Source organism: Anguilla rostrata, chromosome 1, assembly GCF_018555375.3.
Source record: "Anguilla rostrata isolate EN2019 chromosome 1, ASM1855537v3, whole genome shotgun sequence".
NCBI classification, from domain to species: Eukaryota; Metazoa; Chordata; class Actinopteri; order Anguilliformes; family Anguillidae; genus Anguilla; species Anguilla rostrata.
This window is the reverse complement of record NC_057933.1, coordinates 41,646,819-41,661,832: the sequence shown is the minus strand read 5'-3', so window position 1 is coordinate 41,661,832 and position 15,014 is coordinate 41,646,819. Positions and strand designations below refer to the sequence as shown.

At 40.2% G+C, this 15,014-nt stretch overlaps 1 protein-coding gene across 2 annotated transcripts; it reads left to right on the top strand.

The window, feature by feature from the left end:
* The first annotated feature begins 913 nt into the window (after window positions 1-913).
* Window positions 914-13,906, top strand: mlh1 (mutL homolog 1, colon cancer, nonpolyposis type 2 (E. coli)). 2 transcript variants are annotated; one of them, XM_064337633.1, is made up of 20 exons: window positions 914-938; window positions 1,765-1,851; window positions 2,065-2,155; window positions 2,291-2,389; window positions 2,656-2,729; window positions 2,910-2,982; window positions 4,391-4,482; window positions 5,326-5,368; window positions 6,137-6,225; window positions 6,927-7,039; window positions 7,313-7,406; window positions 7,486-7,639; window positions 8,673-9,004; window positions 9,147-9,277; window positions 9,570-9,678; window positions 10,154-10,217; window positions 10,599-10,763; window positions 11,420-11,512; window positions 12,946-13,059; window positions 13,349-13,906. In XM_064337633.1, the coding sequence occupies exons 2-20, from the start codon at window positions 1,838-1,840 to the stop codon at window positions 13,514-13,516; spliced, it is 2,112 nt and encodes a 703-aa protein (XP_064193703.1). In that variant the 5' UTR covers window positions 914-938; window positions 1,765-1,837; the 3' UTR covers window positions 13,517-13,906. The 2 variants fall into 2 exon arrangements, with proteins under 2 accessions (XP_064193703.1, XP_064193695.1); XM_064337625.1 differs by lacking the exon at window positions 914-938 and having other exon boundaries at window positions 1,428-1,851.
* Window positions 13,907-15,014: the final 1,108 nt, after the last annotated feature.

Here is a 15,014-nt window from a genome sequence, read left to right as displayed (position 1 = left end):
AATAATTTGGTAGTCAACCACATCCATTACTAACAGGTGCATAAAACCAAGCATACAGCCATGCAATTTCCATTGACAAATATTGACAGTAGAATGGGTCGTACAAAAGCGCTCAATGACTTTCAACGTGGCACTGTCATAGGATGTCACCTTTCCAACATTCAGTTCATCAAATTCCTACCCTGCTAGAGCTGCCCCAGTCAACTGTAAGTGCTGTTACTGTGAAGTGAAAACACATAGGAGCAACAACAGCTCAGCTGTGAAGCAGTAGGCCACACAAGCTCACAGAACTTGACTGCCAAGTGCTGAAGCGCGTAGTACGTAAAAACCATCTGTCCTTGGTTGTAACACTCACTGCAGTGGAAACTACCTCTGGAAATAACATCAGCAGAAAAAAATGTTTGTGCATTGTGAATGATAAACATTGGTACATATCACAATCTTAAATATATCAAAATATTCACCTCAGAAAATCTCTGAATAACTAGAAGTAGGTAACTGCTGAAGTAGGTATAATGTGCTTACAGTTCATTTTTAATTGGCCAGTAAAATTATGTAGCAGGTTTCTGCTAAAAACTGTAGATGTTTTTTATTTGTTACAAGAAATGTACAAAAAAAAATCATGTAGTAAAAGAGAACATTATATTAAAGCAATCATGACTTTCAAAAGTATTTGAATCCACAAACGTATTTGACCCATCTCTCTCTCTCTCTCTCTATATATATATATATATATATATATATATATATATATGCTAAAACTGTCTGCGGACACGGATTGTTAATAAGTATTCAACAATGCGACCAATGGCTACTCTCCAGCAAAGATGTGGAATCAATTCGAGAGCGGCAGCTAGGTGGATTTTCTGTCTACGAGAACGTCAAAATGATGTAGCCTACTGCACAGGAAGTAGAGTAGTCGCCTATTTTAAATGGGAGTATGTGGGATTTTTCTTTCTTTCTTCAAATGCCAGGTGGTCAATGAAATATTCTTATAAAATGGAAACCTGATCATAAGTGTATTTTATGAAACAGTATTTTACGTGCCACTATTTAACACAGTGTTGTTCGGCGCTTCGGCTTGACATTTTTATGGAAAGTTACTTGGCCGACATTCTGTCCATTTGTTATCGATAGCATGTCGTAGTCATGTCTATCGATCTGTGCTAAAAAAAAATACTACTACCTATGCCACCTTAGTAACAAAATAAGTCGGTAGACCCCCTTTTTTTTATCAGAAAAGGGTTCTAAGCTAATTACATTTTTTCATTAATTCATTGAATTGCTTTCTATCATGATATCAATTCATTGGACTGAATATCTATCATCAATTCATTCATGCTTTCATGTTTTACATTACTCGACTGGCTAGCTAGGTCGCCTTCAAACTAGCATTGTTATTTGTTTAACGTTATCTGTTTAACGCCCGTTTCTGCTTCAGTATTAATGTAAATATTCTGATATTACACATATTATTGTTTGGTCTCACTCTCAACAAAGCGTGCCCTGCCTTGGACCTGAAAACTATAACAACATATCTTTCTTGTCAAAAATCCACCATCTTTGGTTATATGCATTGAAGTCTAATTTCCCGCGTTGTAACGTAGATAGCTTTTTTAGTTGTGCAGTTTATGTAACCGGTTTATCACAGCTGTTCTAGCTAGCTACCTAGACAGACACATTAAATATAATGTTTGTAGGTATTTATTGAAACGTATAACTAACTAGGGAATATATTTTAAATATGGCTGGGACAATCCGAAGATTGGACGAGACAGTAGTAAATCGCATTGCTGCTGGAGAAGTAATTCAACGGCCTGCGAACGCAATAAAGGAAATGATAGAGAACTGGTGAGATTTGTGGAGAGTGCACTGTTTTCATTTGTCTAGGGTTAATTTTAGCAATCGTAAGGATCTAGCTAATTTCACGATCTTCCAGAATGTAGCAGATTAGCTAATGTTACCTGGCTAACTAGCTTGCTAAACACTCGTTCACTCCCCAGCCTGCTAGATGTGTGGCTAATTAGCATGTTAACTTCATGAGGTTAACTATGTGTTTTGCAGTTTGGATGCAAAAGCTACCAGTATTCAGGTCACCGTTAAAGAAGGCGGACTAAAACTAATCCAGATTCAGGACAACGGTACAGGAATCAGGGTAAGTGGATACAACTGGCTTGATCAATTTCAGCGCGAAAAAATGTTGTCATATGTGTTCAGTATCAGATATGACTGTTGATCTCGGTTTGTTAACGTTGTTCTGCTATTCTGGAATGATATGTGTTCATTTCAGAAAGACGATATGGAAATAGTATGTGAAAGATTTACCACAAGCAAGCTCCAGAAATTTGAAGACTTGAGTGCCATCTCTACCTATGGTTTCAGGGGAGAGGTAGGTAACACACTTCTAATTAAAAAAGGAAACTGGGGATGATGAGTATTCTCTTTACTTGGCTTTGTGAGATTCTGCTGGGAGTTGTTTGTGTAATAGAAAGCATTTGTGACTCTGAAAAGAGTGTTCTTGATTATTGTCCTGAGCATCATATTGTGATACATTGGTACCACTGCAGCCTTTCTAGGTTTTATTTCAGTGATGCAGTCAGATATTAAGTGGGTTTTGGGCAGTAAGAATGTAATTTATCTGTGTTCTTGTTGCAGGCCCTTGCTAGTATCAGCCATGTAGCTCATGTAACCCTAACAACCAAAACGGCTGATGGAAAATGTGCTTACAGGTAAGATTTTTTAAATGTGTATGTATATTTTCTGAGTGGAATCTCAGCTTGTACTCTACCATTGCTGGTATGTCTTTGAATAAGAGCATAACTACCTTCAACAATGACTCAGATCACAGTGTATTGATAAATACCAGTTTAGCTATTGTAATGTTATTTAACACGTTCTTTCCTTTTTAGAGCCAGTTACTGTGATGGCAAACTGAAGGCACCTCCAAAACCCTGTGCAGGAAACCAGGGGACCCAGATCACTGTAAGTGTTTTTAAACGGGACTCCGGTCACAGTCAGTGTTTATAAAGGAGCAAAATGAAGTTTATTATGTGAAGTTGTGAATTCTGTCTGTTTACATGAAGACAGAAGGTACAGAAGTTAATGTTCTTAAGGGCTGAAATTTGTGGTCATTGTGCTTATTTTTGTAGGAAACCCTGAAAAGTGTCAAACTCTTGGTGCTGTATAGGTATGGGGCATGCCGCCCCACCAAGCCACCACTTGGTGGGATGGCATACCTGCCATCCCAATAGCTTTCAAGCTTAGATATACAGAATCAAAGCCTTTCTTTATTCACTTCATTCAGGTGTAATATTCGTAGTTGAGGACTGTGTTGAGTCTAATGTTAGTGTACTGTAGCTTGGTGTTACAACGTTATTACACATCGAATGACGTTAACAATGGTAAAGTCTCACTTGCTAGCTTATATAGTTTTTTTTTGTGTTGTCTGGTAGTCTAATGTTGGTGTTCCTGTAGGATATTATAGATGTTTGAAACTAAGCAGGTGAACATGCATTGCCACAAACATGCGTTGGCCAGAGCATAGATTCAGTACATTGTCATCTGACTCTTTACATCAGGTTCATATTATTAAGGCTGTGTAATGCTAGTGTTTCCACTCTATGCCATTTTAAGGGTCAGCAACCTCCTCTTACCTAGCGATGAGGAATTGTTTACATAGATGTCTTATGGGCTTGAATATTAAGTGGCGCCGGATACACACACACCCTGTCCTTATCTGCTGAGCAGGTCATGATTATCTGTCATGATAATAGTGTTTATTGCAAGTTAATTATTATAATTGGGTGAAAAACTTAGAGTCACTTCTGGGGAATATAACATCATTTTAAATTCAGTTTCCCAGACCTTTAAATGCTATTTAAGTCACTGATTGACTAAGAGTCTGCACACCTTGTTTCCAAGGTGTAAATTTACTGGTAATGGAAAGAAATCTCAAAAACCAACAGAGACTGTGGCTCTCCAGGACTGGAGTTTGAGACTCCTGCTTTAAAGGAAAGATTCACCACACTTCAATCAATATTTTGAAAATGTATACCTATATGTATACCTGGTTAACATCAATAGTATTTGGTTTCAAAAGTACCCACCAACCATAACATTTGCTTCTCCAATTTTACGCCCTTGGTTGCTTTTAAAATGTAAAAAAGTAAGATGGCTAGCCACTCACCTTTTACTGTGGGAATTATGCACTAATGTGGTTAATTTAAGTTCAGTTGATTTTAAAATCTTTAAATAATATAAAAATATATATTTAGTTCTTGCTTTCAGTACATTTTTGCAACGCCACAATTTTTGTGTACATATATAGTGTTACTCTGTGACACTTCTCACAGACTTTCTTATTTGTTGAGTGTGTTTTGTTTTCACACAGGTGGAGGATCTGTTTTATAATGTTTCCACTCGGCGAAAAGCTCTGAAGAGCCCCAGTGAGGAATATTCCAGAATTGTGGAAGTGGTGAGCAGGTCTGACAAGAACCTTTCCCATGTCATGCCCAGCCCTTTTCCCTCCAGTTCATTTGCAGTACTAATTCTGCTGCATGCTCATGGAATCAGTCCATGTGCAGTGTTAATGTAGTGTAATTTGTCACTATACAGTACTAATGTTGCATACTCATGGTCTTAACTGTGACATTCCAGTAATGGGTTCTGAAGTTTACTGAGGCAGTATTTTAAGAATATTGTGCTGTATGTCTTATTCAATTTGGGATCAATTGGAAAATCTATACATCAAACCAAAATTCCTTACATTTCCTCCACTTTCATGCGCTTTTCTCCTAGCTTGTGTGATTGGGCAACGTGAGGCTTGTTTTGTGGTTGTAAGATCTCTTTGGAATTGGAAACACTCTGTCTAGATGTAGACCTGTACTAATTAGTGACTGTCATAGTGTTCCACCAGTACGCACTATTATTCTTTTTCTAATACTCTTGAGACCCTTTAGATTATGTTACAATGCACGATTGTTGTAGTCAGTGATGTTTTCCTTTATATCTCATTTGGTTTTAAACACATTCCTATGTGTATGGGGATATGTATCATATCGAGCCCCCTGTATTGGAATGCATATTTCATCAGGAGGTGCCTGACTGTACCCAGCCCTTGTCTGTTGAAGGTGAATACTTCTGGTTTTGGCCTTGTTTCACATAGGCTAGTTGCAGTTCCATTCAATGATAGCTCCAGGAGGACACCCTGCAATAATTACTCTAAATTGTATTAAACACTTTAACATTAACACATTTAGAAAAACATCATTTGAAATTAACTTAATATAATTATTCTTTTAATTTATCCAAAAATGTATTTTACAGGTATGCAATACACAACTCTGGGAAAAGCTTTGCAGTGAAAAAGGTTCGTTTTTATATTATGTCTACAAAGTGTACAAAATGCTAAACAAAACATTAAAGTGTATAAAAGCCTATGCGTGTACAGATATGAGAAATGGCTACATTTACAATGCATGCCTGTAAGCCCTGTCCATTTATCGCTGTGTGGTCTTCCTGAATACTGTATTACATATATTTTTTCATATTATACATAAATTGCATTATGTTAACCTGCAGCATTTCATTTTTACTATCAAGTCTGAACATGCTTATCCATTCATAATAAAGAAACTGCTTTGATTTATCTAAATGTGGTTTTGTTAGTTGGTGGACATAAGGGGCTGTTTGTGCTGCTATACTTTAATTATAGCACCACCATGTGGACTATTGGGGAAATATTACATATGTTGGTACTCTCTTGTGTATAATATATAAACATACGTATAAATACAGAATAAACTCACAAGAAAACAATACTAATTAAAGAAGTGGCAAGAAATGTGCTAAACTAGTGAAAAGACTTTGAAATATTGGATGCTGAATACCAAAAGTATGCATAAGTGGAAAACTTGCTGGAATACCTCAAAATGTGTACATTTATCATGAGTGTGATGTACACAATTGTGATTGGCCTTGTCAAAGAAAGTTTGAAAAATGAACCAACATGACAAAACCTTACATTCTGGGTTTATCTATGCTAGCAGTTTATATGTTAACTCTGCCTATATTTTGCAATGGATGAATTAGTTTATCAGTCCCTATAGAAGGAAATGGATATTTTCTTTCTCTACAGCAGGGGGAGACAACGGCAGATGTGAGGACCCTATCCGGTGCCTCCACTGTGGATAATATCCGAGCAGTATTCGGGAATGCTGTGAGCAGGTACTAAATCCAAGCAGTATTCGGGAATGCTGTGAGCAGGTACTAAATCCAAGCAGTATTCGGGAATGCTGTGAGCAGGTACTAAATCCAAGCAGTATTTGGGAATGCTGTGAGCAGGTACTAAATCCAAGCAGTATTTGGGAATGCTGTGAGCAGGTACTAAATCCGAGCAGTATTTGGGAATGCTTTGAGCATGTACTGACAAATGAGCAGCATTTGTTTTAAGCAGCCCTTAACACCACAGCACTGAAGGATACCCTTTATCTAGACCAGTGGTTCTCAGTCCTGGGGGACCACTGGGTGTGCTGGTTTTCATTCCAATCTCAGTTGCAATCCCTGAATTGTAACAAGCTGTTTATTTTTTTTAATTAGGTGCTTTTTATGTTTTAGAGCTGGGGTCCCCAGTCTGATCCTGAAAGGGCCAGTGTGGGTGCACACACCTGATTCTACTAATCAACCACTAGAGTGTTTGCTAAGCACCTTGATTCGTAGAATCAGGTATGTGCACCCACACTGGCCCTTTCTGGATAAGACTGGGGAGCCCAGCTCTAAAACATGAAAAGGACCTGTAATATTTTCTGAAGTTCTAGGCCTAGTTGCTTTCTCTCTTTGAGAGTGGTTTCCTGTATTTGTGGTGCTGTTTGTTCTGGTAGATTGTGGCTATCTTTGTAATATGTGCGCTTTTTGCGCTGCATTGATAGGGAGCTGATTGAAGTGGGATGTGAGGATCACAAACTTGCTTTCAAATTGAAGGGATTCATCTCCAATGCGAATTACTCCGTCAAGAAGTGCATCATCTTGCTCTTCATCAACCGTACGTGTCTCACGTACACTCAGGCACGCGCGGACACACACAAACACACATACACATACATATCCATATTTTTTAATAGTTCACTCATTGAGAGTCTAGACGTGGAATAATGGTGTAATTTGAGGTGCAGAATTGCACCATCAAATCCAAGTAATAATGAATCTGACACTTTTTCCCATTAGTACGACAGTGAATGAATTATATTTATTTTCAATTCACCTAAGATGCACCTGGGTAGAAAAGTAAAAGTGACCTGTTATTTTTGTTTTCTAGACCGGTTGGTGGAATCCAGTGCTCTCAAAAAAGCCATAGAAACCGTCTACGCTGCATATCTTCCCAAAAACACGCACCCTTTCCTTTATATCAGGTAATGTTGTTGGGAGAAAGCTTGTGCTTCGCCTGAGAAGGTGGAAATGTGTTTTTCAGTATTTCGTTTTTCTTTGCAGCCTAGAAATCGCCCCGCAAAACATTGATGTTAATGTCCATCCCACCAAGCATGAGGTTCACTTCCTACACGAAGACAGCATCATCGAGAGTATCCAGAAACACATCGAGAGTAAACTGCTGGGATCCAATTCCTCTAGAACCTACTTCACGCAGGTATGCCTGACAAAACCTACTGTTAACATGGCCATGATATTCGTAACTCCAGTTACTGTATTACTATACACTGTCATGCAAGTATACATAACACAAGCAACTGTAGAACCTCAGGGGATGTGCCTGCATCAGGAAGGCTGGTTATTCCGAACTTCGAAAAACGATGAGAAAATACCCTAGTTTGTCACTGATAGAAATAGTTACTTGCCTTACTGGAGCCTTATTTAAAAAATATGTATTCTTCTATTTTGTAGATATAAACCATAATAAAAAGCAATGACAGGAATCATTATTTTTCCATGTCAATTTTCTGTCCTTCTCAGGGCCTTCTGACCCTTCTGTGCATCAGGCACTTTTGTTCTTCCCACATTTTATTCTTTGGCAGTAGTGCTAAGCCACACTCTTTTGCTTGAATTGGACAGTATTTCCAATATTGGCTCATAGCACTGGCTGCTGTGATCTTGATGTATTCAATGTCCTCGTAAATAGCTCGTTAATTCAAGCTGCCTTTCAGAACTGGCTTCACATGCTGTTCTTGTCTCTCTGTGGCAGCAGTATGACTATGCCTCAAGTGTTTATGGTGTGATTTCACATAAGGAAACCAGCCGTGATTAACACTAGAGTGTGTTTCAGGATTTATGTTACCATTCCTTAGCCTGTTGTGTCTCTCTCTCCCAGTAGATTGAGTCGTTGTGTCTCTCTCTCTTTCTCCCAGTAGATTGAGCTGTTGTGTCTCTCTCCCTCTCTGTAGGTTGAGTCGTTGTGTCTCTGTCTCTTTTCCCCAGTAGATTGAGTCGTTGTGTCTCTCTCTCTCTCTCCTAGTAGATTGAGTTGTTGTGTCTCTCTCTCTCTCTCCCAGTAGATTGAGTCGTTGTCTCTCTCTCTCTTTCCCTGTAGATTGAGCCGTTGTCTCTCTCTCTCTTTCTCCTGGTAGATTGAGCCGTTGTGTCTCTCTCTTTCTCCCTGTAGATTTAGCTGTTGTCTCTCTCTCCCAGTAGATTAAGATGCTGTGTCTCCTGGTCTCTCCTTGCAGACTCTGCTCCCAGGCCTGTCCGTCTCCTCTGCTGATCCAAAGCCCAGCAGCTCTGGTTCTGAGCCCTCGGACCGCATCTACGCTCACCAGATGGTCCGGACGGACTGCCGGGCCCAGAAGCTGGATGCCTTCCTGCAGCCCACCAACAGGCCGGCCCTGGCTCCACAGTCTCAGCCGACGTTCGCCGACCAGGCCAAGGATCCAGAGGATCCAGCCGAAAACGGCGAGCAGCCGGAGGATGCAGAAATGCTGGGTGTGCTGGAGGAAGGTGGGCCCAGCGAACCAGAGGAGATGCAGGTAGAGAGGCCTGGACCTGCTGAAATGAGCTCCAGGTGAGGCCCTGTGGATCCAGCATTACCAATCTCTGCTGAGTCTATTATCTGCAGCTTTTTTACCATACCTTTAGATTCACAATGGAAGTCCAGAATAAACATGGAATTTAAAACTGAGATTTACAAATAAGTCTTTTGGCAGGAAGCGACCTCGCGTGGGCCAGGAGGGTGAGGAGCAGGAGCTCACCGCAGCCTCCATCCCGAGGAAGCGCAAGATCAAGCTCAGCAGCGTGAAGGAGCTGCGGAGCGAGATCACGGAGCGAGCGCACGCAGGTACTCACCTCAGAGGACACACACGAGTATTGAACACATGGACTGGGCATTGATGAGCATTACAGTGCATTGCATTACAGATGCGTCGGACATTATGAATGCTTAATGACATGCAGGTACTTACCTCAGAGAACACATGGACTGGGCATTACAGTGCATTACTTTACAGATGCGTCGGACATTATGAATGCTTAATAATATGTTTCTGTTGTCATGTCAGGATTCTGTGTCGCGGATGACCGAAAATTTGCGAACGCGTATTGAGCTGTTCCTCTCTCACTTCCTTCTGCAGGCCTGGGGGAAATGCTGCAGAATCACTCATTTGTGGGCTGCGTGAACCCTCAGTGGTCCCTCATCCAACACCAGACTAAACTCCACCTGCTTGACATCACCAAGCTCAGGTCCCCAAAGCCCCCAAAGCCTGACCCACTGTTACACGCTTAAAACATGCCAGCAGTCGCTTCGTTTCGCCACCCTTACATGCAACAGTATTTCTGCTGTAGACTCACACTGTTTATTTAGTTGTTCTCTATGTAACTTACTCAAGTCATTAATTAGAGAAATGCAATATATAACAAATATCTCAAATGTGGTTTTAAGAACTTTCTTAAATTTTTGTTTTGCTTTATTTGTCCATCCCACAAAGAGTACTATTTACATTCCATAACGTCGATGGATTCTTTGATTTCTTTCTTTTATTAATCCACTTAGAAATGCATAGGATGTGAATTGAATATGAATATATCATTTGGTGATATTCTCATGGACATGACTCTAAATTTGTTTTTGCAATAATAGAAAGTCTGCGTCTGAATATCCTGCAGGAGACTGTAAAATTGAGAACATGTAATAATTTCGTAAACCTTTCTTTCACAGCCAGGAGTTGTTCTACCAGATTTTGATGTTTGACTTTGGAAACTTTGGTGTGTTAAGATTATCGGTAAGTAACATTGGTTACCATCAGCAGAATTCAGAGTCAGTTTTTTTCCCACCTGCCCAGTCAGGAAGTTGGTAAGATATCTACTTGCCCAAACTTAATTTATACTTGCCTAGATGTGGCAAGTATCACTAGTCTGTTCTGTTGGGTTCTGCAGTCTGTTTGTCTGTTCCTCCTGTGCAGTGACTGTGTGCGTGCACTTTATGGTGTGCAGTCACACTGACACAGGACATCGCAATATTAAGAAAAAACTGAATAGAATGCGATATAAAGCAAATCCATTTCAGATAAAGTCTTTAATGAGAATGTCTGTACCTCCGCCCTGATCAGTGCCAGTATATTTATATTATAGCTCTGTGTGTATACTCATAACTATATTTGTAGACGCCAGCTCCTCTCTATGACCTGGCAATGCTGGCCTTGGAGATGCCTGAGAGCGGTTGGTCGGAGGAGGATGGGCCCAAGGAGGGCTTAGCCAATTACATTGTGGACTTCCTGAAGAAGAAGGCCGAGATGCTGGAGGACTATTTCTCTATGGAGATTGACCAGGTCAGGCCAGCTCAGCAGAAACACAAGAAGAACAGAAATAAATAAAAAGCTGTTCAGTCCACTGCGCACACAGGCTTGTGGACAATTTTGTTCTGTAAATTTTTTGTGGGAATCCTAGTTTGTCAGTTGTTGTTCAGTTCTTGAGCTATGATCAGATGATCTGAAATGCTATCCTGTGGAATATACATTCTTACATACATCAGATTTAGCAGACGCTCTATCCGAGCACTTACACAACTTTACATAGCACTTACATTGTACCATTATACAGCTGGATATTACTGAGCAATGCAGTTAAGTACTTGTCAAGGTAACGGCAGTGTCTACCGAATCGAACTGCAACCTTTCGTTCAAGCGCAGTTCCTTACCCCTGTGCCACACTGCCTCTCAGTGGAATATACCATGACTCAATGTATCCTGCCATTAGCACTTATATACTAATGCAAATTACTTATGAGGTATGTGGCTGATTAAAGTCACTATATTAACTTTCAAATAATAAATTGACTAACACTAATGAATATATTGTTTATAGTTTTTACTGTTCATTTGCATGTTACTGGAATTGTTAATAATGCCGTTGCACACTTTTTACCATCAATACCCTAATTCTGAACGATCACAAATATTCTGTTTTTCTTTGTATGTGTTTGCAGGATGGAAATCTGACAGGCTTGCCTCTGCTGCTGGATAACTACGTCCCCCCTATGGAGGGACTTCCCATGTTCATCCTGAGATTGGCCACAGAGGTGAGGTGATAATCTTCATCTTTAATATAGAGGTAGTGCACAAAATATTTATACAGAAAAAAAGTTCACCTCCAGTGGTTTTGTTAATCAATGACATATCTCTAGTCTCAATCTGTACACTCTTGGGTTGAGACAGAGTCTTCTTGTGAGTGAAATGTAAGGGAAATAAGTAAGAAATAAATAAGGACCATTAGCCTAATACCGTACTACCGGTTGTTTGTTTGTGATAGCCTGTTAGCAGATCACTATCTTGACCCAACCCTGATGGGGTTAACCAGCTAACCAGGAAATTCAGCCCAGGTTTGTGTTCCTTCTGAACCAGGAGGCAGGATTGCTCTCATTCCCTCTTCCAGCCCTGCAACAAATGCTTGCTTATTGACTCATGCCTGCTGTGGCTGTGGGATAAATCAGTTCAGTGTGTGAAGTCAAACCTTAGCAAAATCCATGATTTTCAGCATTAGGGTTTAGAAGCAGTTTAAATGGGAACAGCAAATCGGTCTTACTTGAAAGCTACTTGGGCACATTTCCCTTTAGAAACTTACTAACATTTTGAACCATTGTATATTGCCATTATTGAACACACTGTATAATAAACTGCATTCACTTTAAACTGCTGTTCCTCTTTGGCTCTTACCATTGCCTACCTAGCAGGTTTAAGGTTTTAACATACACTTAGAACTCAGGTTATCTTCATCCCGTTGTCATTCACCTATACAGTGTCGTAGCAAGATACACAATTGCATTTATGCAGGCTACACAAGCCAGGGGCACGTCCACGTCTACCAAGATGGGTACTGATCTGTATAGAGCCACACACTACTGGCGGAATGCAGTCTCCTCCACTTGTGCATAACTGTTTGCACAGAGGAGAGGTTAAAACACTATTTTGGAGTCAGATAACCGAGATATCATTAAATGAATCTCGTTCCAGTAGCTACATGCATTCTGCATGGGTTCCTTTGCTACTCGGATACCTCCACTGTTTGGTGTATCTGAGGGGGTTCTTATAGTCAAACAGCATTGCCTTTGTGCTGCCCTATTTGAGATCGTGCACTCGGGGGATTGGGGGTAGCAATTGTGGACCAGGTGTCATTTCGCTGACTGTCATGAACACAAGGCATTCTATTTCTTTGTTTGCCCTAGTCACCTCCCCTCATACATATTATGTTTAAAAGAGCAATTTTTGGACAGTGAACGTTTATATTTTGTTTTTGATGTTCTCTTTCCTTTATATTGATGTTATAAACACCTGTTGGCATCCTATTTAATACCACTACTGCAGTATGTGGATTTAGTGTGAATTTCAGTTATTCCAGCCTGGTGGTGCGTGTTTTTGTGGTGAACTCTACTGCTTGAAGAAAGCGCAGTAATGGTCCCATTCACGCAGGTATTTTGGTGAGTGTTTGAAATGTTAACGCGCATGTTGTGTTCAGGTGAACTGGGATGGTGAGAAGGAGTGCTTCCAGGACTTCAGCCAGGAGTGCAGTGAGTTCTACTCCATCAGGAAGAGGTTCATTGTGGAGGAATCACCTGGGGCTCAGCACAGTGTATGTATCCTTGATGCAGTATTTTGTTTTATGATTATATGTCTGATTGTGTGTGTGCATGAAATAGATACATCAATGTTATTGTTGTCTAGTATGTTGGTGATTTGTGCATTTCAGTTTGGAGTGATACAAAAGGCATGGAGTCAGGTCTTCAGCCCTACATTAGGGTATGTGTGATGTAGCTCAGCCCTACATTAGGGTATGTGTGATGTAGCTCAGCCCTACATTAGGGTGGATGTGATGTAGCTCAACTGGGGTAGATGTGATGTTGTTCTGATTGTTGTTACAGGTGGAGGAGCCAGGCTCTAGTGGCTCCTCTTGGAAATGGAACGTGGAGCATGTCCTCTTCAAAGCCTTCAGGACACTGCTCAGCCCTCCCAAGCACTTCACTGAGGATGGCACTGTCCTTCAGATCGCCAATTTACCTGACCTTTACAAAGTGTTTGAGAGGTGCTGAACTGCCACTCCTTCAGAAAGAACATTGTTCCGTGGCTTCTTACTGGATTACTTCAAGCTTGGTTCTTCTTTGGTTACCTCAGAAATACAGGTGATATACCTGGCTACTGTCAGAAGCCACATGGACATCTACATCTACGGCATCCATTTCAAAACTGTGGTCCCTGATGAACTGAACAGTCTGTTTGTTGACTACAACTGTTTCTGGACTTCTCGTCCTGAAATAACCTGACTGCCGTTCCCTGCCCGGGGGCTTTATTGTTGAGCAAGATGGCTGTTGAGGGCTGCTTCCAGTTGTAACCAAACTTGTTATGGAATTACCTACATTGTCAGATGATGATTTGCTAGTTTGTATTCTATTCTATTTTTACAATAAATGTTTTGCTATAAATGTGTTTATTTTTAGATAATAATAATTCAATGGATGAGTCATTGAATGGGGTCTGTATAAATTAAGTCAATGACATAAAATTTGAGTATATTGCTTTCTGCATAAATCAGTTTAATTACATTGATAAATGTGACTAAATGAGATGGATACTAAAGGGCTATAAAGTATGGAATAATTGAATTTAATGAAGTACACTTTAGGGAACTAATCACTGCTGGTGTGCAGATACTCTACCACCATATAGGCTATTTAAAAGTTTCTATTGGCACTTGAGTAATATATAATACATTGGGAATATTGATGACTCCCAAAACTTGGCAGGTTGGTGAAGTGGTAATGGAGTAGTAATTATTACCAACATGGCATCATGAGCCCCACATAGCCTTCTTCCATTAGAGGAACTCACTAAAATGACCATTCACACCGAGTGTCCATTTTTAGGGCTCAGTGGAGCTGAGAGTGGGTCTTCATGCACTAATGTGAGCCAATAGCTGACAGCTAGACTAATGCTGGATTTACCTACACTTGTACTGTAGTTGTTTCAGGGCAGATCCAAGAAGTTGTCGTCGCTTATTTTTCACTTTCATCTATATTAAGGTGTTTTAGGTAAAATGTTTTGAAACATTCTTGCTCAAATCAGGGGAGGCTTCACCTGTAAAGGAATCCCAGAACTTCAGGGGGCTCTCTGCAGTCAGGGCACCCTGAGGATTGACTGCACAAACATTTTGTAATGCGGGTCATTTCTAAAATAACTGATTTTGGAAGCTATTTTCCCTGCTTCACTTCTTGACACAGTTCTGTCTTGATTGCTAGCTAATTGAAGTTATGAAATCAAAAGCTAAAAGCCAAGTAGGTATGATATTCTTTTGGCCCATAACGTAATACTTGTTTCCAACTGGTAATGTCTCCACAAATCTTTCCAAAGCCTTTTCTGTTTGATATGGTTTGAGGTATTCTAGCTCCATAAAGTGTTCTTTGACCAGTGGCCCTTGAGAGGGGCATTCACTAACCATGGAAGGAAGGGTCATTTAAGCGTTTAGTTATGAGACTGGCTGTGCAGAACATTTCACAGATGGCCCACCATTTCAAACTGGATGTAAGAGATTAT

Bases quoted from the DNA above. Each gene is read 5' to 3' on its own strand.
- mlh1 (XM_064337625.1), top strand. From the start codon at position 1,745: ATGGCTGGGACAATCCGAAGATTGGACGAGACAGTAGTAAATCGCATT. The intron at 2,983-4,390 runs GTAAGTGTTTTT...GTTTTCACACAG, and splicing joins ACCAGGGGACCCAGATCACT to GTGGAGGATCTGTTTTATAA. The intron at 7,640-8,672 runs GTATGCCTGACA...CTCTCCTTGCAG, and splicing joins CTAGAACCTACTTCACGCAG to ACTCTGCTCCCAGGCCTGTC.